At 42.0% G+C, this 24,976-nt stretch overlaps 1 protein-coding gene across 1 annotated transcript in view; it reads left to right on the top strand.

Annotated features, from left to right (window-relative positions):
• Window positions 1–24,976, top strand: part of PCDH15 (protocadherin related 15) — a 2,079,434-nt gene that overhangs the window by 1,467,716 nt on the left and 586,742 nt on the right. Inside the window, exon 21 of the mRNA XM_073596339.1 lies at window positions 14,798–15,022. Within this exon, the coding sequence (XP_073452440.1) occupies window positions 14,798–15,022 (225 nt within the window). The remainder of the gene's footprint in view (window positions 1–14,797; window positions 15,023–24,976) is intronic.

The raw sequence follows: 24,976 nt of genomic DNA, 5'->3' as shown, positions 1-24,976 counted from the left end.
CGTGCTTATCGGCAATCTTCATTCCAGGGGTAGGGAACTGGCAGGCGGACTACTTAAGTCACCAGCAGTTGTTCCCAGGGAATGGTCTTTTCACCCCAACATCTTCTTGGCCATATGTAGATCTGTTTGCGTCCAGGTTCAACAACAAGATCGACAACTTTGTGTCAAGAACAAGGGATCCACTTGCATGCGGGACAGATGCGTTGGTGACTCTGCTGCATCAGTTCTCACTGATTTATGCATTCCCTCCTATTCTGCTGCTACCTTGACTTTGCAGGATCAAGCAGGAAAAGAAGATGGTGCTTCTAGTGGCCCCAGCGTGGCCCAGAAGATCTTGGTATGCAGAAATAGTGAAGATGGTGGTAGGGTCCCCATGGACCCTACCACCACGTCCAGACCTGCTATCACAGGGACCAGTGTTCCATCCTACCTTACAAATGCTAAATTCAACGGTTTGGCTATTGAATCCTACATTCTGAAGAGTCGTGGGCTTTCAGGCCCAGTAATTTCTACCTTGATTAATGCAAGGAAGCCAGCTTCCAGAGTCATTTATTATAAAGTCTGGAAGGCATATGTCTCCTGGTGTGAATCTAGAGGTTGGCATCCCAGAAAATATGTCATTGGGAGAATCCTTGCTTTTCTGCAAATGGGGTTAGAGATGAAGCTGGCCTTGAGTACTATCAAGGGCCAGGTCTCGGCCTTGTCGGTATTATTTCAACTTCCGCTTGCTTTGCATTCTTTGGTCCGAAGCTTTATACAGGAGGTAATGCATCTTAATCCACTGGTTAGAGCGCTCCTGAACCCCTGGGACTTGAATTTAATTCTGTCAGCATTACAGAAACAGCCTTTTGAGCCGATACAACATATTCCCTTGGTCCTTTTGACAAGGAAGCTAATTTTTCTGGTAGCCATTCCTTCTGTAAGAAGGGTATCAGAATTGGCGGCTCTTTCTTGTAAAGAGCCATATTTAATCATGCACAAGGATAGAGTAGTATTGTGTCCTCATCCTAGCTTTCTACAGAAGGTGGTTTCAGGTTTCCATCTAAACCAGGATATTGTTCTGCCTTCATTTTTTCCAGATCCCTGTTCTATGGAAGAAAAGTCACTACATTCTCTGGATGTAGTGAGAATGGTCAAATTTGGAAGCGACTGCCCAGATTTGCAAAACGGATGTTTTGTTAGTGTTGCCTGAAGGTCCTAAAAAAGGACAGGCAGCGTCGAAATCTACCATTGCTAAGTGGATTCGACAGGTAATTGTTCAAGCTTTTGGTTTGAAGAGGAAAGTTCCACCTTTTCAAATCAAAGCGCACTCCACAAGGGCTGTTAGTGGACAGTGCATCACCAGGCCTCCATTGCTCAAATCTGCAAGGCCACAACTTGGTCTTCAGTCCATACATTCACCAGATTCTATCAGGTGGATGTGAGAAGACATGAGGATATCACCTTTGGGCGCAGTGTGCTTCAGGCAGCGGTACAAGGTCTTCAGGTCTGATTGCAGCCTACTTTGTTGTGTCTCCCTTCCCTCAGATAGCATTGCTCTGGGACATTCCATCAGTAAATACTGTGGCTCTGTGTACCGTGATGTATGAAAAAGAAAATAGGATTATTTATAACAGCTTACCTTTTCCTCGAGTACATCACGGGACACAGAGGTCCCTCCCCTCTTTTAATACACTTATATTGCTTTGCTACAAAACTGAGGTACTCTCAGTAAGGGGAGGGGTTATATAGGGGGCTAAACTTTCTGTCTAGGGTGTGTCAGTGTCCATCACCTAGTGGTGCTTATATAACCCATCAGTAAATACTGTGGCTCTGTGTCCCGTGATGCACTCGAAGAAAAGGATTTTACAGGTAAGCTGTTATAAAAATCCTAATTTTTTGGTGAGATACTACCAATAGGAAATCACATCTAAAGGGATGCAGACCCTGCAATTTCCCTCTGCAAGTGCTCTGCAAGTGCAGCAGCTGATTGATAATTGTGAAATCACAGTAGGAATGTTTATTGTAATGAATGCACTCTCACGCTGTCTCTATTCTGTCTCTATTCTAGAAACCCCAAATTTGTCAGACGTAACTAGAGTGTTGTCCTTGTGATATGTATTACAATTGTTCATGAATAGGGATGGCCGAACGATTCTCGAACATTCTCCAAACAACTCAATTATTGGATCGTTCGACCATTTGTTCGGCCCGCCAAATGACCACAATGCACTGCACCACCACACAGTGCATTGAAAGCCCTGATTGGCTGTAGCAATGAAAGTTTTGCCCAATTAGGGCACAAAGCACTGTCAGAGCCATGATTGGATGCTGTCATGATGACTGTATCCAATCATGGCTCATTGCTTTTTCTCCTGCCCCACACTATAAAAGTATTCTTTCCATAGCGGCCATTTGTAGTGTGATAGTGGCATGGAGAGAGATAGAACAGGGCTCTGTTCAGTGCTATTAAACAGTTAATGTGCTATAGTGGGCTATTCTGATTTTATTGTCAGCGTAGAATATCAGTTTAGTGTGCATCTAGGGATAGTTCAGCGTGAGTGTAGTGCGACCATTCATCTTCACATTAGTGTGAATGTAGGGATAGTTCAGTCAGTATGAGTGTAGTGACTGTTTAACACCGTACAGTATATTACTATTGTTACTATTATGTTACTGCAAGTTTAACGCCATATATTTAATTGCGTTACTGCAAGTTTAATGCCGTATATTTCATTCCATTACTGCAAGTTTAACACCATATAGTTCTGTGAATTACTGCAAGTTTAATGTTGTATATTCCATTGCATTACTGCAAGTTTAACGCCATATAGTTATGTGCGTTTCTGCACATTTCATGCAGTATATTGCAGTATATTATAGTGTATCCATAGAGTGTGTGTAGTGAATACTCAAATTAAAGTGCACCAAACACCACTTTCCATTGATTAAAGTGCATCCACATACACATTTACACATCTTTATTATATTTTGTTATTAAGCCCCCCATCATGTCTGGGAGGACAGCAAGGAGAGGCAGATGTTCCCATGGCACTGTAGGGAGCCAGCAGCGTATGTGTCCACAGGCAAAGGTGGACATGGTCAGTCCTTTGGCAGGGCATAATTTCCTTTGTTTAGAGATGTTGCCCATGCTATCCAACCATAGCATGTAGAGAAGGTGGTGGACTGGCTTACTAAACTGTCCTCATCCTCTGTCACCCAAGCAGAGACTAGTGCGCAGTCCCCTGCAGCTGCCAGAGTGGCTAAACCTGCCTCCTTGTCCATAGCTATTCCTGCCATAGCCCCAGCATCAGGCATGGAGGAGTCAGCGGAGTTATTTGAACACAGCATCAGCCACTTGCTCCTTGACGATGCACAGCCATTAGTCTATTCAGATGTTGGTTCTGAGGTTGAGGAAAGCAGGAAAATGAACCTACAGAGAGGGGAGAACACCGGCACACAAATTGGCATTAACGTTCCCCCAGCCACAGCATATTGCCAAGTTGTCTCCAGTGGTAATGAGCATGGAGGAGATGATGATGAGGTCACTGACTCAACTTGGGTGCCAGATAGAGCAGAGGAGGAAACTGAGGATGAGGCACAACCCCAATGAGGCAGCCATCATGGAAGAGTAGAGAGCAGCCACCCTATTCCATCACATTGCGGAGCTGTTATCTCCTGGCCCACTTCCCACAGCTCAGCTGTCTGGGCCTTTTTTTTTTTTTTTCCAAATAAATTTCTATTTTGAAAAATGAAAGGTTCATACAAAAAAAATAACAGTCATTTCAAATCATGGATCTCATACAGTCTCAGAAGTTACAATCAACGAAGTGACCGTCATCTACTTTCCTTTACCGAAATCTTTAAAGCTCAAAAGTAAGGTTGCAAGGCATATATTCTATGAGAATAAAAGGCCTGATGAACAAACGACAAAAAAAGAGAAAAAACATATAAAAAAAAAAAGAAAAAATACAAACCCAGGCTAAGTCCGCAGGAACGAGATGTTCCAGCTCAGACCTCAGACCGATGGACAGACCACCCCAATGGGAGCACGCTGTGTCCTGTCCGAAGGGCCCAGGTTCCCAGTTCCTGCGTCGTTGCCCAGAAACTAAAACTGTAGCATGCTAAGTTATTCATGTTTTGAGAGCTGTCTAAGGTTTTTCTCTTTTCTCTACAATAGGAGCTTTGACTGGGATCCTGCCTTACCGCCAAATGATTACGGGAAAGGCTACTGCGTTAACAGTAAAAACATGAAATCAGGAGAATTAAATAATGTAACACAACCGCCCGTTCACGGGCTTCACCTGAGAGAGCTTGATCTTTGTTAACCAACAAAGGAGACAAGAGAGTCTTCAGAAAAGAGAGGGGAAGAAGAAAGAGAGAGGAGGGGTAGATAGAGAGGGGGAGTACTCTGCAAAAGGTTCTATCTTACGATGTATCTTGTGGTATGCCCGAATACAGGGGTACCTTACAGTATTTGGCCCATGGTTCCCAGGTAGCGAGAAATGTTTTGATTTTGTCATTTATTTTAGCAACGATTTGTTCCTGTGTCATTATCCACGACACCTTCCTTTTAAAACCTTGTATTGAAACGCTAGGTTTCTTCCAGGACTTTGCTAAAGAAGCTTTAGCTCCTAAAAGAATATAGAAAGTTAGCTTCTGTGAAGATTTAGAAAAGGTCCTGATCTTCCCATTAAGCAAAGCGATGGAAGGATCAGGGGAGACTGTTTGCTGTAAAACATTACTGATCGTGCGGAAGACCTTACCCCAGAACGATCTGACTCTGGGGCACGTCCACCATATGTGTATCATCATCCCCTCCATCTTACAGCCCCTGAAACACAGAGGGGAAGATCCTGGAAAGATAATAGTCAAACGAGCCGGTACATAGTACCATCTTGTTATGACTTTAATACTGGCTTCTATCAATGATATGTTTAGTATACCTTTGAATGATCGTTCGAACCTGGAGTACCAGTCCTGTAATGTCAAGGAGTTGTCTAAGTCTTCTTCCCAGGCCCGTGCATATCTCGGTTTCTCTGCTGAAGATTTTAAGGCGGAATAGATTATGGAGATTCCTCCCCTCTGGACCTCTGATGTGGAGCACCATTGTTCAAATGGTGTCAAAGAGGACCTTTCTTGATTTTGTTTCCAAATGGAGTGAAGGTAGTGGTGTATTTGAGAGAATCTGAAAATCTCAGATTGGGGCATGTCTAACTCGTTTCGACAGTGGTTTAGTGTGATCGGTCCTCTGGGGGAGAGGAAATGGCCAAACCTTTATAAGCCCTTGTCCGTCCACCACTTGAAAGCCCTGATTACCATCCCTGGCGGAAAAGCTGGGTTATGGAATAGGTGTGCTAAAGGTTTGAGAGGTGAGATAAGATTACGATGTGAAAAGAGTTTTGTACACAAGGCCATCGAGTGGGATAGGGTAGGTGATAGTATAGCAGGTCTATCAGTAGGGGTACACCAGAGAAGATAGTCGATCGTGTTCCGAGGGGTTGCATGTCTTTCCATTGCCAGCCAACTTGGTTTCGGGCCTCGTGCAAACGCCAACGAAATTTGGGAGAGTTGAGCTGCCTGATAGTAGCACCACAAGTCAAGGCCTCCCTGACTTTTAGGACGGGTCAGCATACTGGAGGGGCATCTATACCCTTTACGGCCCCAAATAAAGCGGATGATTTCGGATTGAAATTTGAGGAGGGTTGATTTCTTAATAGGAATAGGAAGTGAACGAAAAAGGTATAAGAGACGGGGAAGTAATGTCATCTTGACGGCGTGAATTCTGCCCAGCCAGGATAGCCCACACCTAGCCCACTTATCAAGGTCTGCCTTACATTTACGGAACATGGGGGGGAAAATTAGCGCCAAACAGTTTTTGGATGTCTGGAGTTAAGTGGATGCCTAAGTAGGGGATATCTGTGGGCGCCCAGGAGAAATTAAAGTTAGAGGAAAGCTGTTTAAGTATATCCTGTGGGACTGTAATGTTCAGCGCGATTGATTTAGACATATTGACCTTTAGGCCAGAAGCGATGCTGAAGTCTTGGAGGATCTTATAGATCATAGGAGTGGAAATGAGAGGGGAAGTGATGTAAAGCAGAAGGTCATCCGCATATAGAGCACATTTATGCTCCTGGTCACCACATTGGACCCCTTTGACATCTGGGTTGGTTCTAAGCGCTATAGCCAGTGACTCAATTGCTATCGCAAAGAGGAGGGGGAGAGCGGGCAGCCCTGCCTGGTTCCTCTGCTAATAGGGAATGAGTCTGAATACCTTCCTAGGAGACGGACCTGAGCATACGGGGTTGAGTATAGGGATCTAATGTAGTTCAGAAAGAAGGGACCAAATCCCCAGCGCTGTAAAATGTCAGTTAAATATTCCCAGTTAACGGAGTCAAATGCCTTGTGTAGATCGATGGAAAGAAGGAAGCCCCGCTGCGGTGAGCCCCCATCCCAACCCGATTTGAGAAGGGATATAATGTCAATCGTCCTACGTATTTGGTCAGGCCCATGTCTGCCAGGGATGAAGCCCACCTGATCATTGTGAATATAATTAGAGATGAAGCTCGCCATTCTATTCGCTAGAATTTTTGTCAGGATTTTGATATCGTTATTAATAAGCGATATGGGCCTATAGTTCCCCAATTCACTTGGATCCTTCCCCGGCTTCGGTATCACCGAGATATATGCCGAGTTAAGATCAGGTCCCAGGAGGGCTCCATCCCTGAGGGAGTTAAAGCATTTAGCTAGGTGGGGGGCAAGGATAGGGGCGAATTTTTTGTAATACCCAGTGGATAGGCCATCTGGACCTGGGGCAGAACCCGTTTTAAGCGAGGTAATTGTATCCATAACTTCCTCCTCTGAGATCTTGTCCTCGAGCAACTCCCTATGTTCTTTGGTCAAGGCTGGTAGGGGTAAGTCCCTAAGGAAGCGATCCCTTTGTTGCTGTGGTGGGGGCTCAGAGGAATTATATAGGTCAGTATAAAAGATGGAGAAAGCTTCCATAATTTTAGAAGGGTTCTGCGTCAGGTCTCCTGATAACGTTTTGATTTTGGGGAACGCTAACGTTTGGTGTTTTGGGGTGAGTTTGGCTGCTAGTTTGGAGCCCAATCGGTCTGTTTGGTAGTAAAACTTGGCTCCTGTCCATCTCAAATGTTTCTCTGCTGCAGAAGTTAAAGCTAGGTTAAGTGCCGTCCTAGTGCGGTCAAGAGTCTCTAAGGAGTCTGATGTGGGTAGTCTCTTATGAGTTTAGCCGCTGCCCTGTAGTCCGCTGTGAGTTTGAGGATGTCAGCTTTATGGGCTGCTTTAAGATGTGAGGATAAACTAATTATGTGGCCCCTTATCACCGGCTTATGGGCTGCCCAAACGGTGGAGGGAGAGACCTCCCCCGTTTGGTTATTTCTGAAGTAATCTTTGATGGCTTCTACTATGCCCTGACAGTTGATGGGATCATTGAGGAGAGATTCTTGTAATCTCCAACGTGGCGGACCCTTGGAGGAACCTCCCTTCTGAGCTACTACCAAGACCATCGCGTGGTCTGACAACGGAGAGTCAATAATCCTAGAGTTAAGGACCAACGGGATTGTGCGCGAGCGTGTGAAGATGTGGTCTATCCTGGCTAGGGAACTATGCGGGACCGAAAAGTGGGTGTAATCTTTTTTGTGTGGGTTAACTTCCCTCCAAATATCCACCAAGCCCTCCTCAAATTCTTTGACCTCTGTTGGGCGCATAGTATAAAACAAATGTATAAAGTTCACCATCAATGAAACCAGATACTAGCAGGAAACGCCCCTTGGGATCGACTATCGTCTCCGGTTGTGAGACATTTAAATGCTTGGCAAAGCAGATGGCCACACCTTTGGTTTTGTTTTCAGCTGAGGACAAGAAGAATTGTGGGTAGTGTTGGTGGAGAAATAAGGCTTTGTAGTGTACTGGAAAGTGTGTTTCCTGCAAAAGAAGGACGTCAATATGCATAGATTGGTAGGACTGAAAGGTCTTTCTACGTTTAATTGGGGAATTCAGTCCTTGGGTTTGTGTGATATGATTCTAAGGGGGAAATTCCGATCTTTTAAACCATGGTCGAGAGGGGAGAAAACTGTCAATGCAAACCGCGGCTTACCATTTCCCATGTACCGAGAAAGCTGGCTGTGGTCTGTCGGTGAGGCAAGATGTCTGCTCGGGCTCGGCAAGGGGAGACCAGAACCACCCCTGAGACCGGTAGAACCTAAAGAGGAGTACAGGAGGGTATAGAAAGAGGGGGGGGAAGAGCAGAAGGTAGAGAGAAGAGAAGTACGGTTAATTTTGTGTAATAAACAAAAAGCATCAATAAAACTTCCATCAAAACTGAGAAGTGTACTGAGGAGGTGAAAAAAAAACCACCTCGCCCAGCCCAAAGAGTAGGGAGAAATGTCTAACCTACCCTTACGGCCACTCGGGCCAGGGCCTCCTGAAAACAGGGAGACCGAAGAAAAAAACCTAAAGGGTAAATGAAGGTGCACTGGGTCCACCACAGCCCCAGGTTCTCTAATCAATCAAACCAGAGACCGTGATCCGGTCTATTAAATACAAAAAAAACAGAGCATATAAATATATGTGAAAAAATGGGGTGAACATGGAAAAGGAAACATATATATATATATATAAAAAAAACAAGAAAAAGGATAAAAAAACGTTTTCCATATTGACCCCCTTTGCCACCTAATCAGTGTGGAACCCCCCTAACTACGGGGGCAATCTTGAATCCCTTACAGAAGGGGTCGATAGGCCGAGCCTATCAGTGCCCAGGAGGAGGCGGAGATCCCAGGGTCTATATCCACCCTCCCCTGGATAACTAAGGGACACTACGATCTTGCAGGGAAACTTCATGTTAAGCCCCCCTCCCCTAGGGCCCAATGAGGAAGGTTCCCAAAACCCACCCCTGTTCTGTGTTCAAACTATTTAAATCACATTTTGTAAAAAATATAAGGCATAAAAACAACTAGAAAGAAAGGCCTAGGCCAACTAAGATAAGTCTCGGAGCCAGTGGGCCCAGGGAAAACGGGGACGTGACCCAACAAGTCCCACGGCAGGCGTGCTGCACCCTTCAATAAAGGGAAAAAATCTGGGACCCTGTGAAAGAAGTAGAAGTTCAAGTGGGGAAATTCTCCTTCGATCGCTTGGAACTTTGTTTTAGCCAGGATGGCTGTAGTGGGCTTGCTGGGGGGGGTCTTTTGGTTGAAGATGGGGTACCCCTGCTTGACTGTGATGTTGATGGCTCTTAAGGGATGAGGCCAAGCTGAAGAAGAATTCGTTCACCTTCCGCGAAGGTGGAGAAGCTGTAGTTTCTGCTCTTGTGTGAAAAATTCAGTCTCAGCGGGAACGACCACCTATAGGGGATCTCCTTCTCCTGCAGAAGTAGTAGTAACGGTTTCAGGGCCCGTCTCTTCTGAACTGTGTAGGGGGACAGGTCTGCGAAGATCTGAATTTTGTGGCCGAGAACAGAGATTTCATTCAGATTTCTGGCTTTTCTCATAACTTCCTCCTTTACCGCGTAATGATGGGGTTTCACAATAATGTCCCGCAGGAGTCCATCTTTACGGGGGGGTTGTAGAGCTCTGTGGGCCCTGTCAAGCTCCAAGCGGTGCTCCGGTATCTCCGGGATAAGATCCTTGATGAGGGTTTTGATGACAGAGTGAACCTCCTTTTCTGCTTTTGGGACCCCCCTCACCCTAAAGTTATATCGTCTCGATCTGTTCTCCAAATCATCAATTTTAGCAAAAGCTATTTCAAGTTGGTCCTGCATATCTTGCAATCTCGCTGTGTTCTGATTAATCCTAGCCCCTGCTTGATCCGCTTTTTTCTCCATGTTATCAAGCCTGACACCAAATTGCTGCATGTCAGCGTGTATGGATGCTGTTATTTGGGCTGCGTTTTGGGCTAGGCTTTTGGATAATAGCTGAGCAAAGGCCTCCATCATGGAGGGAAAGTCTGTGCGTATGGGGGAGGCTTCTTGTGCTTCACTAACAGACAGCAGAAGGCCTGTGTGAGGGTCCATCATAGGGGTGGATGGGAGGCCTGCCTGCAGGCTGGACAGGAGAGATTCTGTGGACGCTGGAGAGTGGGCCTGAGGTAGCGGGGAGTTCAGGGTACCTGGTGACTGTGGCAGGGCACAGTCTTGGTCTGAAATGGAGTCATCTGCAGCTGCTGCCACGCTGTGTCTCGGAGGAGCGGCGGCCATCTTGGCATAACTGAGCGGTCCGGGTGCGGCCGTCATCTGGCTCGTTAGGCTCCTTCTGGCTGTCCCCACCAGCATCAATCAGTTCCCGGGGGTGGCTGGTGCCCGGTGGCATCTATTAGGGGCTAAAATGAATGCTCTGCCTGCGCTTTGGGAACGAGCGGGGCCGTGGTGGAGTGGAGCTTCAGTGGCTAGCGGCCATCTTAGAAGCTGCCGCGCATGCGCCCTCGTCTGGGCCTTTTTTAGTACATGTGCAGCCGATCGCACTGTTACAATTTGCAAACTTTGTCTCAAGCACATCAAGCATGACAAAAACACCAACCATTTGGGTACCACATGCTTGAGAAAGCATTTAACCTCCCACCACTCAGCCCATTGGCAATAGCACCTAGAAGCCACACAAAAGGGGTACAAATCTGTCTCTCCTCCTAACTCACCTTAGTCTGTCCCTGCTATACCTCCTGACCTTTCAGAAGCCTCCACTAACAGGGATGATGGTATAGCGCAGGTTGTCCCAGATCCTTGCAGCACATCTGCCAGCAGCACACCACAAGCTGTAGACTATAGCAGGAAAATTTCTCTGCCCCATCTGCTGCAGCTGAAAAAAAAATACAGTCTCTGCCGCCCATATGCCCAGCATCTAAATGCAAGCTTGTCAAAGTTTCTGGCTCTACAACTTCTGCCTTTCCATCTGGTGGATTCTGCCCCTTCTGTGAATTTGCAGAATGTGCTGTACCACAATGGCAGGTTCCCAGTCGCTATTTCTTTTTATGTAAGGCCATTCCAGCTCACTAGCATCACGTGGAAGGCAATGTTGTGGCATCTTTGGGCAAGGCAGTCAGCTGCAAAGTCCACGTTACTGCTGACACGTGGTCCAGCAAGCATGCACAGGGATGATATAGTTCATTCACAGCACACTGGGTAACTCTGCTTGCAACTCGGAAGGATGCAGGACAGGGATCAGTGCTGCAGCTTGTTGTGCCCCCATGTCTCCATACAGCTGGTGATGATGCCAGATTTGTTAGCTCTACCCCTCCTCCTCCTCCTCCATGCCCTCCTCTGCTGAAATGTCCTATGAACCTCAAGTACCTCCTAAGCATTAAAAGAGCTATTCAATGAGTCAGGCTAAAAGGTTCCATGCAGTGTTTCAACTAGCGTGTCTAGGGGACAGGAACCACACCGGAGCAGAGATTCTTGCAGCTCTGCAGGGACAGGTCCAGAGGTGGTTCTGGCCACACCAGCTGGAGCCAAGAATGGTGGTGTATGCCACAAACCTCCTGTCCACCTTTTAAACAGGGAAAATTGACACATGTACCATGCCTGGCACATGTCCTCAATTTTTGGTGCAGCGTTTCCTAAATAGGTACCCAGGGTTGGAAGATATACTAAAGCAGGCCAGAAGAGTGTGTAGCCATTTCAGGTGATCATACACAGGCAGTGTTTGGCTGGCTGAAATTCAATAGGAGTTCCACCTGCCCATAAACCACTTGATTTGTGACATGCCCACCAGGTGGAAGTAGACTTTGGCAATGCTGCAGCGGCTGTATCTGTGTGAGTATGGCACAAGGACAGGCTTAGGCCGGCTCAGCTTTTTTTGCCCACGCCAATGGGTGCTCATAAAGGATGCACGCACTGTACTGTCACTATTTGAGGAGGCCACAAGGATGGTGAGCCATGACAATGCATGCACCAGTGACACAATCCCTGTTGTGTTGCTGCTGGAGCAGACTTTGCATGGCATTATGGACAGGGCACTCGAGGCAGAGCAGCAAGATAAAGAGGAGGACTTCTGTTCCTCCCCTAGGCCCACTTTATGTAGACACAATTGTTCATATGCCACAGAACACACACGAGGAAAGAGAAGAGGAGGATAGTTTCGGAGGCATTAAAGCAGAGGAAGATGCCAAACAGTAAGAGATGGTTTTTCATCCCCAGAATCCTTGGGAGGAGGCAGTTCCAGATATTGTAATCCTCAGTGACCCCGAGGAGTCTGATTCTCATGCCTCCGCAAATCTGTGGTGCATGGGCTTCCTCATGTTTCAAAGCCCAAAGCCTGCGAAAGGACCCAAGAATACGCGGCATAAAGGAAAAGGATCACTATTGGTTGGCACCCCTCCCTGACCACTGTTATAAGGGGAAAGTCTCAGAACTCATCCCATTTCCACAGAGAGTGCAGAAGATGAAATATTTTGAGGACACCTAAAAGTGGAGTTTATCTAACGCTTTTCCAGACTCTGGTAGGTTACAGTTTCGTGGATAATGTAGTTCTGAGGCTTCTGTTGGTCAAGAGAAGAGCAGTGGAGAAGGCAGCTGCCTAAGTGATGCATTTCTCAATTTTTTTTAGTCCTCGCCACCGAGGGCTGTGAGCTTCCACATCCCATCAGCAGCATCTGCATCACATGGTGGATGATTATCTAGGGGCGAAAACAGAGATGGAGAGCTTTCCAGTCGACAAGCCACTTTTTTACTGGGTTATAAGAACAGACCACTGGCCAGAACTTGCCCAGTATGCTATTGAGCTGCTGGGCTGCCCTGCATTCAGTGTGCTTTCCGAACGGGTATTCAGTACAGCTGAAGGTTTTGTTACTGATCATGGAACGTGTCTGTCCACAGACTCCATGGACCGTCTGACTTTTATCAAAATTAATCAGTCCTGGATTACCAGAATCTATGAAGCCCCTGATGCCGATTTTGCAGATTTAGTGTTTTTGGGATGTGGAATCTCTGCAGGACTTCTAGGCTGCCTAGTATTGCGGGTATTGATTTCATCTGGAAGAATGTTTTTGGTGTAGATTTCATTGTTTCAACCATTGTATGCCCAATTACCATTAAGCCTTCAAAATGGGCACTTTTGATTTTTCACATTCGGGTCCCATAGACTTCAATGGGGTTCGCTATTCGGTACCAAACTTTATCAATGATCGAAAGTTCTGGCGCGAACCGAACAGGGCATCGTTCAGCCCATCCGTATTCCTGAACATATTTTCTTTTTTTGTATTGCAATTATTCATAGGTGAATAGAAAAGAGCAAATTTTGCATTTAAAAAAATGGTAATGATGTTTTTGCTTGTGAATACTATGGTTGTGTAAATGTAGAATCACTTTACAAAGTCATAAACCTGTTCTTAAAGACAAGATGCTTTAATCTGTTATACACTCTGCTAGCATGAAATGCTGAAGAGAGGTTTGAAGATACATTTTTCTTAGGGACTCAGATTGCTAAAAGGGGGTTTTTCAATAAAAGTTAATGGCAATAAAGGATCTGTGTACATCAGTTCTTTAAGTGGGGAAGGGTTCTAACTAGTGCGTGGATCATTGTAGTGAAGACCACACCGTGTGTTCTATCCTGGTGACATTCTGTCACAGCTAAAGACATAGATATCAATAAAAACTAGATACAGGATCTAACCATCTTCACTTTACGAGAAATTGTGTTTTATTGTTGTTTCCATACCTGTTCAAAAGAGTTCCCCTCTCTTCCTGTTAAAGTAAATGTTAAATAAGTAGTAATAATTTCCCCAACGGTGATACAAACATTAAATGAAACAGCAAAAGCTTTACAGAAGTAATACCCATTCTGCATTAAAATCAAAATTTCAAAAATAACTGGCTGTACCAAAGTTTTAACTTACTTCCAGTCAATTTGATTCTAAAGACAGATACAAATGAACCATTGTTAGCGATTTCCAAGGTGATGTTAATTAAATACCTCAATTCCAACCATTTTATGGTTGCTTTTCTCATTTGATAGGTGAGTAAATTATTATTGGCAAGCAGTTGATAAGCCAAATCACAACACAAACAGGGGAAGAATATTGGTCAGTTCACTATAGGAATGGCGAACATGGATTACATTCAGGGACACATTTCCAGACACTTCCTAGCAAAAAACTTTTAGATGTTAGGGGAGTTTTATCGTAGTTAAAAATCATCTAAAGCTACCCATTCTCTAAGACCAGTGTGTCTGATTATCAAATATTACATAGTGGTTGGTCATCAATGGTGATTGACATATGCCACTTTATGATAACATACTGTATATCATTTATGCAAGTAGAGGTAAAATATTATGGACTATGTGACCAGACTTTTTACCTCACCCAGGCAACTTAAAAATTAATGTTATTTATACAAAAGAGTCTATTTTGCCTAAGATATAATGTTGCTATTAGCTGGATGGGCTTAAAATGTCTATATATAAAAGCACATTGGTGTTAACCACCCATTTAGCAATGATGTAGCCTTAAATAACACCACTTTGAGAAACCTTTATTTCTTCAGATGTTTGCAGTGACAAAGTTAATACAACAGTTAAAGATCAATTCTAATCAAGTTGAGAGATTGCAAAAGGCAAGCTTACTGTGAATGTGACAGAAATTTCAGATAAATATCTGCTGAACTGTTTATATTTTCTACTGATCAATGCATTAAAATGACCCATAACAAAGAGAAAAACAACTGTAAACCTTCAAACCTATTTAAGCGACTTCTCGGAAACTCAATACATATATTTTCTATGGTTCAATTATTTTTGCCCTTCAACCTGCTTTATTCACCAACTTTGTCTGCTTTGAATTTAATATTGATCTGTTTATTGTGTTTCAGGCAAAGGATGCTGATCTTGGTGCTAATATTACATATCGGATAAGATCGCAGGAAATTTTGCAGCTGTTTACAATTAACTCATCATCAGGAGAGCTATCTCTGTTAAAACCTCTTGACTTTGAATCATTTACAGGAAAGGAGGCCGTATATGTCTTTCTTGTGGAGGCTTTTGATGCTGCAGGAAGCATGCCCCCTGGAATTGCTACTGTAACAGTTAGAGTAAAGGTATATTTTTTTTTATATGAATAGATGTCTGCATAATGACGTTGGTTGTCTTAACTGTCCTTAGCAAGACTACAAAAACAGAAGCCATTTACCTCAATGTCATAATTATATATTAAGTCGCATGCTTTTTCTAATAGATGCCCCTCCTTCCCTTTTCTTCATCCAAATAACATGAAGCTATTTAGAAAATAGTGCCTGGAATCCAAAGAATGTGCACCTAATTGACCTCATGGATCCATTTATAGCAACATATGGTCCTGGGAAAGACCCTCCAATTGTGCATCATTATTACATAAAGGATATGATCTGCACATGCCCATGATGTAATAATGATGTTCAAAAGAAAGTTCTTCTCCACAAGCACATGTTACTATAGTACCTGACTGTATATGCCTGTGATGTAATAATTACATATGGCGCCCCGCCACTGCTACCATCACACATTACTGTGGTAATACATGGTGATTGGAAAGACTCACCACACCTCATTATTGAATCATAAGTATGCAAGGCTCTGCTTCTCCACCACAGTTGCCCAGTATGTAAAAATTATGTGCGCTGGGAGAGTCTTTTGCACTGCTGCAACCCCCCTGGATTATCCTTAGCCCCCACTTGAACTACATTTGTAATAAACACACTCTAATTGAATGTTTTAATATATCTTGCAATTGTAACGTACCACACTAAAGTGAAAACACTATAATTACCCATTGCCAAAGTAACTAGGGTGACATCACATAAAAAATTGCACTTTTTAGACATTTCAATGTTTTTTTTCCGACAGAGATCCACAAACATATAGTTTGGTTGATAAGTGGTATTACCGCTTATGTTCTATTACATCTATACAAGCTTTGTTCTATTACCTTTTCTGATGGAATATCTTCAAATTTACTCAATGTCATGGAAAAACTGTGGATACAACTGTTTACAAAGTAATTTTAAAACTATTTTTACTAAGCATAGACAATGCATTGCTTTGCATGCATTACAACAAAAAATATATTCATCAAACAGATACAATACTGCTGTTTACTATTTGCATGCTGTTTTAAATTATCATATATCTCCATTGAAATAACAATGGCTCAATTGCATTAATGCAATTAAAAATTGAACATAAAAGGGAAGTTAGCATTTTTGGGATGCCTTTTAGAAAATCCAGAGAGAATGCATCAAAACAGCAGTTAAAACTATTTTATACTATACATATAGGTAAATTCAAGGCGTATACAAAACTGAAATAAAAAATGAAAGATATTGCAGCTCACCAAGTGACTGCATTTGCTTTGGTTTTTTTTCAGGCTTTTTTCCTCTATTTTCTCCTGGTAATCCTATGTATAACATAATTTCTGTCCCTGTGTGGCTACGCTCCCACTTCCACTTCAACTGTATCAATGGAGAGAACAATGATAGCTACCCAGGCTGGACCAAGTCTGCCTTTGGTATCTATTGCATGTGGGGTGGTAGGATTAGTATATTGGAAAGCTAAGATTATGTTTGCCTCCAGTTTCTTTCACTTATCTCACAGGGAGTGACAAAGACACTTCAATTCCTGCAAGCTTAATAGGTATTTCCAGTACTTGCTAAAAATGCTTTTAGCCTGAATATTATATTTTTTTGTTCTTTGTTCAAGTTATGTTTTAAGAATTATACGGTTATCTTTAAATATATAATGTGTGTGTATATAATGTGTGTATATATAATGTGTGTGTATATATATATATATATATATATATATATACTATATTACAAAATGTATTGTGATGCCTACCTTTGCTCGCACATGAACTTTAATGGCATCCTAGTCTTAGTCCGTAGTGTTCAATATTGAGTTGGCCCACCCTTTGCAGCTATAACAGCTTCAACTCTTCTAGGAAGTCTGTCCACAAGGTTTAGGAGTGTGTGTATGGGAATGTTTGACCATTCTTCCAGAAGCACATTTGTGAGGTCAGGCACTGATGGATGAGAAGGCCTGGCTTGCAGTCTTCACTCTAATTCCTCCAAATGGTGTTCTATCGGGTGAGGTCAGGACTCTGTGCAGGCCAGTCAAGTTCCTCCACTCCAGACTCACTCATCCATGTCTTTATGGACCCTACTGGTCCAAATAATTTGGTGGAGGGGGGATTATGGTGTGTGGTTGTTTTTCAGGGGTTGGGCTTGGCCCCTTAGCTCCAGTGAAGGGAGTTTTTAAAGCGGTTGTAAACCCTATAAAAAAACTGTAAGACAAAGGCATAAGGAGCTAGTATGCATCACATACTAGCTCATTATGAAATACTTACCTTAGAAGGAAGCTCTCTCAGCGGTGCCTGTACACAGCTGAGGCGACTGACATTTTCCCCAGAGTTTCTTCTGGGTTCACGTACTCCGTAGCTGTGATTGGTCAAAGCCACCAGTCGTGGCACAGGGCCATAAAGAAATGGCATGGGCAGCCATTTTTTCAGAGAGCATGCGCTGATGATGTTGGCGTATATAGTAAATATCTCCTAAACTGTTCAAGTTTAGGAGATGTTTACAGTACCTACAGGTAAGCCTTATTATAGGCTTACCTGTAGGTACAATTGAAAAGGAAGACTTTACTTCCCCTTTAAGGCGTCAGTATCCAAAGACATTTTGGACACTTTTATGCTCCCAACTTTGTGGGAACAGTTTGGAGATGGCCTCTTTCTGTTCCAACATGACTGCGCACCAGTGCACAAAGCAAGGTCCGTATAGACATGGACGAGCGAGTTTGGGGTGGAGGAACTTGACTGGCCTGCACAAAGTCCTGACCTCAGCACCAGAATTAGCATAAGGCAAAGAGTAGCTTCAAGTGAAACCGTCAAAAAAATAATGTTTTATTGTCTGTAAAACAGTAAAAAAAATCTGTACCTTATTAGAGAGGGTTCACACCACTTCTGTTCACGTGGAATTCTCTTTAACAGACTTACCGACAAAGCAATTGGGTTGATTTACTAAAGCAGTAGGGCATGTTTATGTTGCAAGGTGAAGTTTCATCCAGTATAATGAAAGATGTGAAACTAAAACAAAATTTATGTTGCAAAGAATTTCTAAACACCAGTACAATGCTCTGCTGACTTTAATTATCTAATCACATGGGATCACTTTTTGGGTGTTTTTTGAAAAGTTAATTTTCACTTAGCTTTACCTTGTTGACTAAGCTAAGTGAAAACACACTTTGTAAAGTGAACATGCTTTACTCCTTTAGTAGATTACCCTCAATGTGTGAAAGGTTCTAACCCTTTCCACACTTTGAAAAACGGGTTTTGTTTGGGCATTGAAGAGATTCACCTCACTTTTTTCACAATGGCACAACAGAAAATTAAGTGAAGTTGGATGGCTTTTCTTGTGTATTTTTGTGTGCGTTTTCTAGCAGACACAATAATTCTGCCAGTGTCAGTAATTATGTTGATACTGATAGAAGTTATATGTCAGTGGCAAGATCTGAGCTACATGAACCACTAAATAACCAGTGACCAGTAGTAGTGAGATCCTTACTGCCCAGACAGTTTTATATTCTTATTAGTGGCCAACTGTGCTGAAAACCTAATTATTGATCTTCCCCATATTATCACATAAGAAAAAAATATTGGCTAGAGTTTTACCCAAATGTTTTAGTGGGCGTGCTACCATTTTTCTGTAGTAAATAACATTTACAGTAAGCAGAGTATTGACAAAGTTAAACACACTTCCCCTATGAATTAGTATAGATAGTTTATAATAAACACAATCAAAACACTTAAACACTCCATAAAAAACTAGCATATATTCCTAGGTAATTATCACAGCATAAAAAATGATGCAAGAGATTAAAATGAAAAGACTGATTATTATGGCTGGAATGGCACAGCTATTATGTTTCTTTGTCCAAACAACAGAAGATTATTCAGCATTCAGAGGGATTGAACAATTTAATATGTTTCTTTTTCTTAGATGTGGGGAAGATGTACAGAGATTTTCTTAGGTGAAAAGTATATTCTGATTTTCATATCATTATATTGCATCATTACCAATGTTACAAGGAAATGTCATGTACTGTCAAGCCTTACAGGAGAAAGAACTCACAACATGTTCTAACGCCTTGCTGCTTCCTTGTCTAGAAAGTGTTTTAATACTACTGGAAATATGCAAGGAAAAAGAGAGAAAATAGAATGCAATCAAAAGAAAAAGCAAGATAATATAAAGAATAGGCTTGCTAGTATATTTCAGTTATGTCATGCACATTATATACATTTACTTTTTTTATTATATTATTGCGTTTACTGAATTGCAACACTGCATTAATTTTACAGCCTTTTTGGATTTGCTGTATAGTGTATGGTTGCTGTGACTTTGTTTTCACAGTATTTAATTTAAGAATTATATTGGCAGGTATGTAAGATAAGGATGTATGATCATTCTTGCTATTCTACTTATACTGTTAGACCCCATACACACTATTAGATTTTCTGCAGATTTTTGTCTTCAGATTTACCAAAACCATATAGTGCAAGGGCCTGCCTGATTGCATACAAATTGAAACTCTTAAGGTTTGACCTCATAGTATATGATTTTGGTGAATCTGAAGACAACAATCTCAGAAAATCTAATAGTGTGTAGGGGGCCTTATGTCTTCTACACACGGTATGAAAATCAGAAGGGAAAAGTCTGAAGACGAGCTGTCTGTGGATTTTTAGATCGTTAGTACAGTGCATTCGACAGACGATTTGACTTTTACATCAGACAAAAGCTGGATGTGCAGGCTATAAAATTTTTGTTGGATGTGAACTCAACATCTGATTTTCGGATGGTCAGTACAGAAATCCGTCACACAAAAGTCACAAGTACAACCACGCATGCTCAGAATCAAGGAACGAGCCGGAAGAGTTTGGTCTTGTAAACTACCATTTTTAATCTGGAATTAACATTCATGACGTGGCAATTGATGAAATGTCAAAATGCAGCGCACATTCTCATCTTCTTTAATGAGATAATAATGAAGCTGCTTTGCTGGTGATACTGATGTAGTTATGCCAAACATATTTAAAAGGCATGTTGTTTTGTATGATCTGAAAATCGCAAATCAACGCTCACCAAAATTCTACTAACTAATACTAACACAAAATTAGCATAAGGGGCCCAAAGGATAGCGCTTGAGAAATCAACTTCCTCTTTATACTGTCATAGTACGCCACTACATTCGTGTTTGTCAAACAATTTGCAGATAGTTAGCATACTAGACAAAATCCTGCACACGTGCTTTTGACAAAAATCAGATGGAAATAAAACCGTGTACGAGGCCTAAGAGTGAATAAAATTATATGACCTACAAGGTAGACAATAGCATACAAAATCAAAAATCCATGACATGCCATTGTCTTGTGAAAGTCAAGAGTTTTAAAATATTCTACAGCAGGCATGCTAAACTGGTATTGTTGGGCTAAATGTAGCTTACACAGCCCTCTGTAGATGAAGAATTTTAGCCACTTCCAGACCATCCACTGTTGTTATACGCCGGCTGTTTAAAGAGGAATATCATTGTTATGGCAGCAGCTAGCTGCCATAACCCCGGTATCCTCTTCTTCAGTGAGTGGTCCGGTTTCAGACAACAGTGGTCTCTGCAGCGGAATTACCGCAAGATCACTTTTATCGGCGGTGGGAGAGGGCCCCACTCCCGCTTACTGGAGCCGCCGGCAGCGGCGGAGGTGATTGGATCTTCACCCTTGCTGGGCATGGAGATGGGTGAGGGGAAGATGGCCCCCACCCGTCTCCATAAAAATGCAGGGCGGAAGCAACATCAAAACGTCACTTCTGCCCCTAGGCTCCTAAAGGGCCATTTTTTTTAATTATTTTTTTAAATGACAATTTTTTTTATTGCACTTTAGTGTAAATATGAGATCTGAGGTCTTTTTGACCCCAGATCTCATATTTCAGAGGTACTGTCATGCTTTTTTTCTATTACAAGTGATGTTTACATTCCTTGTAATAGGAATAAAAGTGACACATTTTTTTTTTTTTTTTTTAAAGTGTAAAAATAAAAAATAAAAGGTAAAATAAATAAGAAAAAAAATTATTTTTTAAACGCACCCCATCCCGACGAGCTCGCGTGCAGAAGGAATGCATACGTGAGTAGCGCCCGCATATGAAAATGGTGTTTTGCGAGAGCAATAATTCTAGCCCTAGACCTCCTATGTAACTCAAAACATGCAACCTGTAGATTTTTTTAAACGTCACCTATGGAGATTTTTAAGGGTAAAAGTTTGTCGCCATTCCACGAACAGGCGCAATTTTGAAACGTGACAAGATGGGTATCAATTTACTTGGCGTAACATTATCTTTCACAATATAAAGAAAAAATTTTGGCTAACTTTACTGTTGTCTTATTTTTTAATTTTAAAGTATTGCAATGACCACCATTTTATTCTCTAGGGTGTTAGAAAAAATGTATAATGTTTGGGGGTTATAAGTAATTTTCTAGCACAAAAAATGTTTTTAAACAACAAAAGTCAGAAAGAGGCTTGGTCCTTAAGTGGTTAATTGAACAAGGTTTCTGCTGTTTCCCAGCTGCTAAAAGGTACTCTTCCATATGTCATTTTGCAGCTTAGTCTTTCTGAAATGATATAAAGTGTTTGTAAACCTCAAACATGAAGATTGAACAAAGCATATCCCTCTATTGTGTGTGCTTGTCTCAATTTAGAGAACTAAGTAGTTGATTTACTAAAACTGGAGAGTGCAAAATCTGGTGCAGCTCTGCATAGAAACCAATCAGCTTCAAGGTTTTATTGTCAAAGCTTGATTGAACAAGCTGAAGTTAGAAGCTGATTAGCTGCCATGCACAGCTGCACCAGATTTTGCACTCTCCTGTTTTAGCAAATCAACTCCTAAGTGTAATTTCTGTGCTTTGTACCTCCGCTATTAGCACAAATCATTTCTGACAAGTTTTCTTGACACCAAGAGAAGAAAGAAGGTAACAGGGGGAGCTCTAGCTGATTGACAGCCTCAGCTCTGTCCATTTGTGCTGTGTGAAGGGGGTATGTTTCTTCCCTCCAATCAGCTCTCAGTCCTCTCCTCATTGAGATCTGCAGAGTGAGACTTCAGCTCCCCGCCCCCTTTTTTTCTGACAGCTCAAACAAACTTTTTCAATTCTGGACTTAAAATAGATATAGAAAAGAGGATACTGCAGACAGTATGTAGGATTATTTGTTTTATCTCTGTGTATCACCTGAGCCCAGACACTTCACTTGGTATATGTACGGGTTTACAACTTCTTTAAGGCTCCTTTGTTGTAAATGGCCATTGTTAATTCTATGTTAGGTACCAAAGTGCTATTTTTTGTAAATGGGTGTGGCCCCAGAAGGCATAAGGGTTGATTTACTAAAGCTGGAGAGTGAAAAATCTGGTGCAGCTCTGCAGAGAAACCAATCAGCTTCCAGGTTGTATTAGCAAAGCTTAGTTGAACAAGCTGAAGTTAGAAACTGATTGTACACTATGCATAGCTGCACCAACTTTTGCACTCTGCATTTTTAGTAAATCAACCCCATATTATGGTCTCCTAAAATGTATTATATTCATTTCAGCCCACTGTTTAATTTGAATTTTAAATATCTGGTGTAGACTAATGAAATGGCTAGCCAGTTTCAAAGAAGTAATTGTAAATTTAACAATAACTAAAGGGTTTTTCCATTTCTACAGCCAAATTGGTATAATACCCACTTCATATTTGTTACATGTTCCTTGTCACATTGTAAAAGTAAACAAAAAAAAGCTTAATTCTTTGTTATGAGTGGGACTAGAAAGCTGTGTTTACCAAAATTAACCTTGTCTAGGGGCAGATGCCCCATCAGGTGTATTAGATTTGAACAATGTCTATCTTAACAAAATGTTAAATGTTTAGGAAGTGGGCTTCTCAATCATATGTTAATGAGGATCTGACTCAGCCAGTCCACAGTCCAGATATTGGTCATAAGAGGGAGTGGTTCTGGCGCAAACTGTAATCAATTATGCCAGAAACCTTAAGTCCGTGATTAAATATATTGGCGTAGGCCAGGGGAGAAACAGTTCAACAAACTGGGCAAGATAGATGAAGATATCCAGTGATTAAGATGGACAGTCCACAACTCAAGGCAAGCCTCTTCAGGGAAGTGGAAGCACACTCCAAAACATGTAGAAAAAAGCAAAGACAGAGGAGCCTTCTAAGTGTAGACAATGTAAAATTTAATGGTACAAAGAATAAAAGCACTACTAAGTAGCTTGAGAAAGGTGCGTGCCTGTCCTCTTCATCCACAGTGTGCACACTCAGAAATGTGTTGCGTCACTTCTGGTCACAGAACTCCTCCCTGCATCTACCATCTAACACAGCCGGTGGATGGCTCCTACGGGGCACACGAGCGGCACAGCCTGCTGGACCAAAGTGACAGGAGAAGCACCACTGCAGAACTTCTTCCATATGCTGATCATTACTTACCCCCATGTGAGTGTTTTTATTCTTTGTACCATTACATTTTACATTGTCTACACTTAGAAGGCACCTCTCTTTGCTTTTTTCCAGATATTGGTCATAACATACATATAGCGGAATTGCAAAGGTGGAAATATACTTTAGGTCTCCACCCTTAAAAAAAAAAAAAAACTTTACAGTGACATATTAGCTGAAAAAAAGAGCTATGGCACAAAGTCTAATAGCTATTCAATATAACTCAGGAAGAAAGCATTGTTATTAATTACTCATAGGAGCGACTATTTGCAGTGCTGGTTCTCTGCCCTCTTTAGACTCAGTCAGACAAATGTAACACTTGTTTGTACTGTACATCACTGGTGAGATGAAAAAGGGGGCATTCCTAACCGTATACAATCTGTCTATAACAAAAAAAACTGCTGGTTCCAAAAATTCAACTGAATTAAAGGTAAAAAGCCTGCTTTGAATGCTTTGACACATGTCAAAATTCAGTGCTTAAAAAGTTGGCCTTGTATCTCTAAGGCACTTTTTAATCTCTTTACTACTTCAAAGTGGCTGATGACTTCCTATCATATCATTACAATTTTGTCTGTTATTCTATTTGATCAGAAACAGCACCAATAGACCGTTTGATCATGAATATGTTTGCCAGGTTGTTCGTGACTGCCTAAGGAAAAGGCTTGTGATGTCTTAAACGTATGCAAAATTGCATCTTTGAAGTTAATTGACAATCATCCACATCAAATCAATAATCAATTAACTAATCAAAATCATTGTGTTCACTTGCTGTAATAGAGTAATCCATCCTTTTGTTCCCTGCTGTTATGATTTAGCAGATAGTATTATGTATTTTAATCTGTCATACCTGATAGGATGCTTATATGCATTAAAATGTTAATGGATTTTAAAATAGAACTATGGCTGTTTAAAAAAAAAAAAAAAAAACAATCATACTCACCTAGATGGCTGCAGTAGTGATCCCAGCTGCAGCTGTCCTCTGCCACCTCTCAGACCGATCAAAGACTGATGATCTCTTAACTCTCAGTCTTCAGCCTGCAGGGAGCAGGTTACTGTCTGACTCTCTGCGCGGCCCCTCCAGTGCTCATTGAAGCAATGGGCTGTGGAGGTGGCGGGACCGGCTGGATCAGTCTCCCAGCAGCTCGCTGAGAGGTTGAGCCAGCTGCTGGTCCAGGCCTGAGCCTGTACCGGCAGAGTGATGTCAGCTGACAGTGGGCTTTAGCTGAAAATGGGTCACAGGAGTGCAGAGTAAACTGCACTCTTGTGATCCATAGGAGAGGCATAGCCAAAATAAGCTATAATTCTCCTTTAAGGAAAGTTCCCATATTTTAAGATCCAGAAATATTCTTGTTGTAAGTAAATTCATTTCTGTGGAGGCAGAGTTTATTAATCAAGCAAATATTGCATTTTTTAAAATCACAATCACATTTTCATTTTACTTGTACCTGTACATGTAGCTGTTTTAATCTATGGAATACCGTACAATTTAGGAATCCAGGCAA

This window comes from Aquarana catesbeiana, linkage group LG08 (genome assembly GCF_042186555.1).
Source record: "Aquarana catesbeiana isolate 2022-GZ linkage group LG08, ASM4218655v1, whole genome shotgun sequence".
Taxonomy (NCBI): domain Eukaryota; kingdom Metazoa; phylum Chordata; class Amphibia; order Anura; family Ranidae; genus Aquarana; species Aquarana catesbeiana.
The sequence above is the reverse complement of the archived record's forward strand: the minus strand, read 5'-3'. Positions and strand labels throughout refer to the sequence as shown.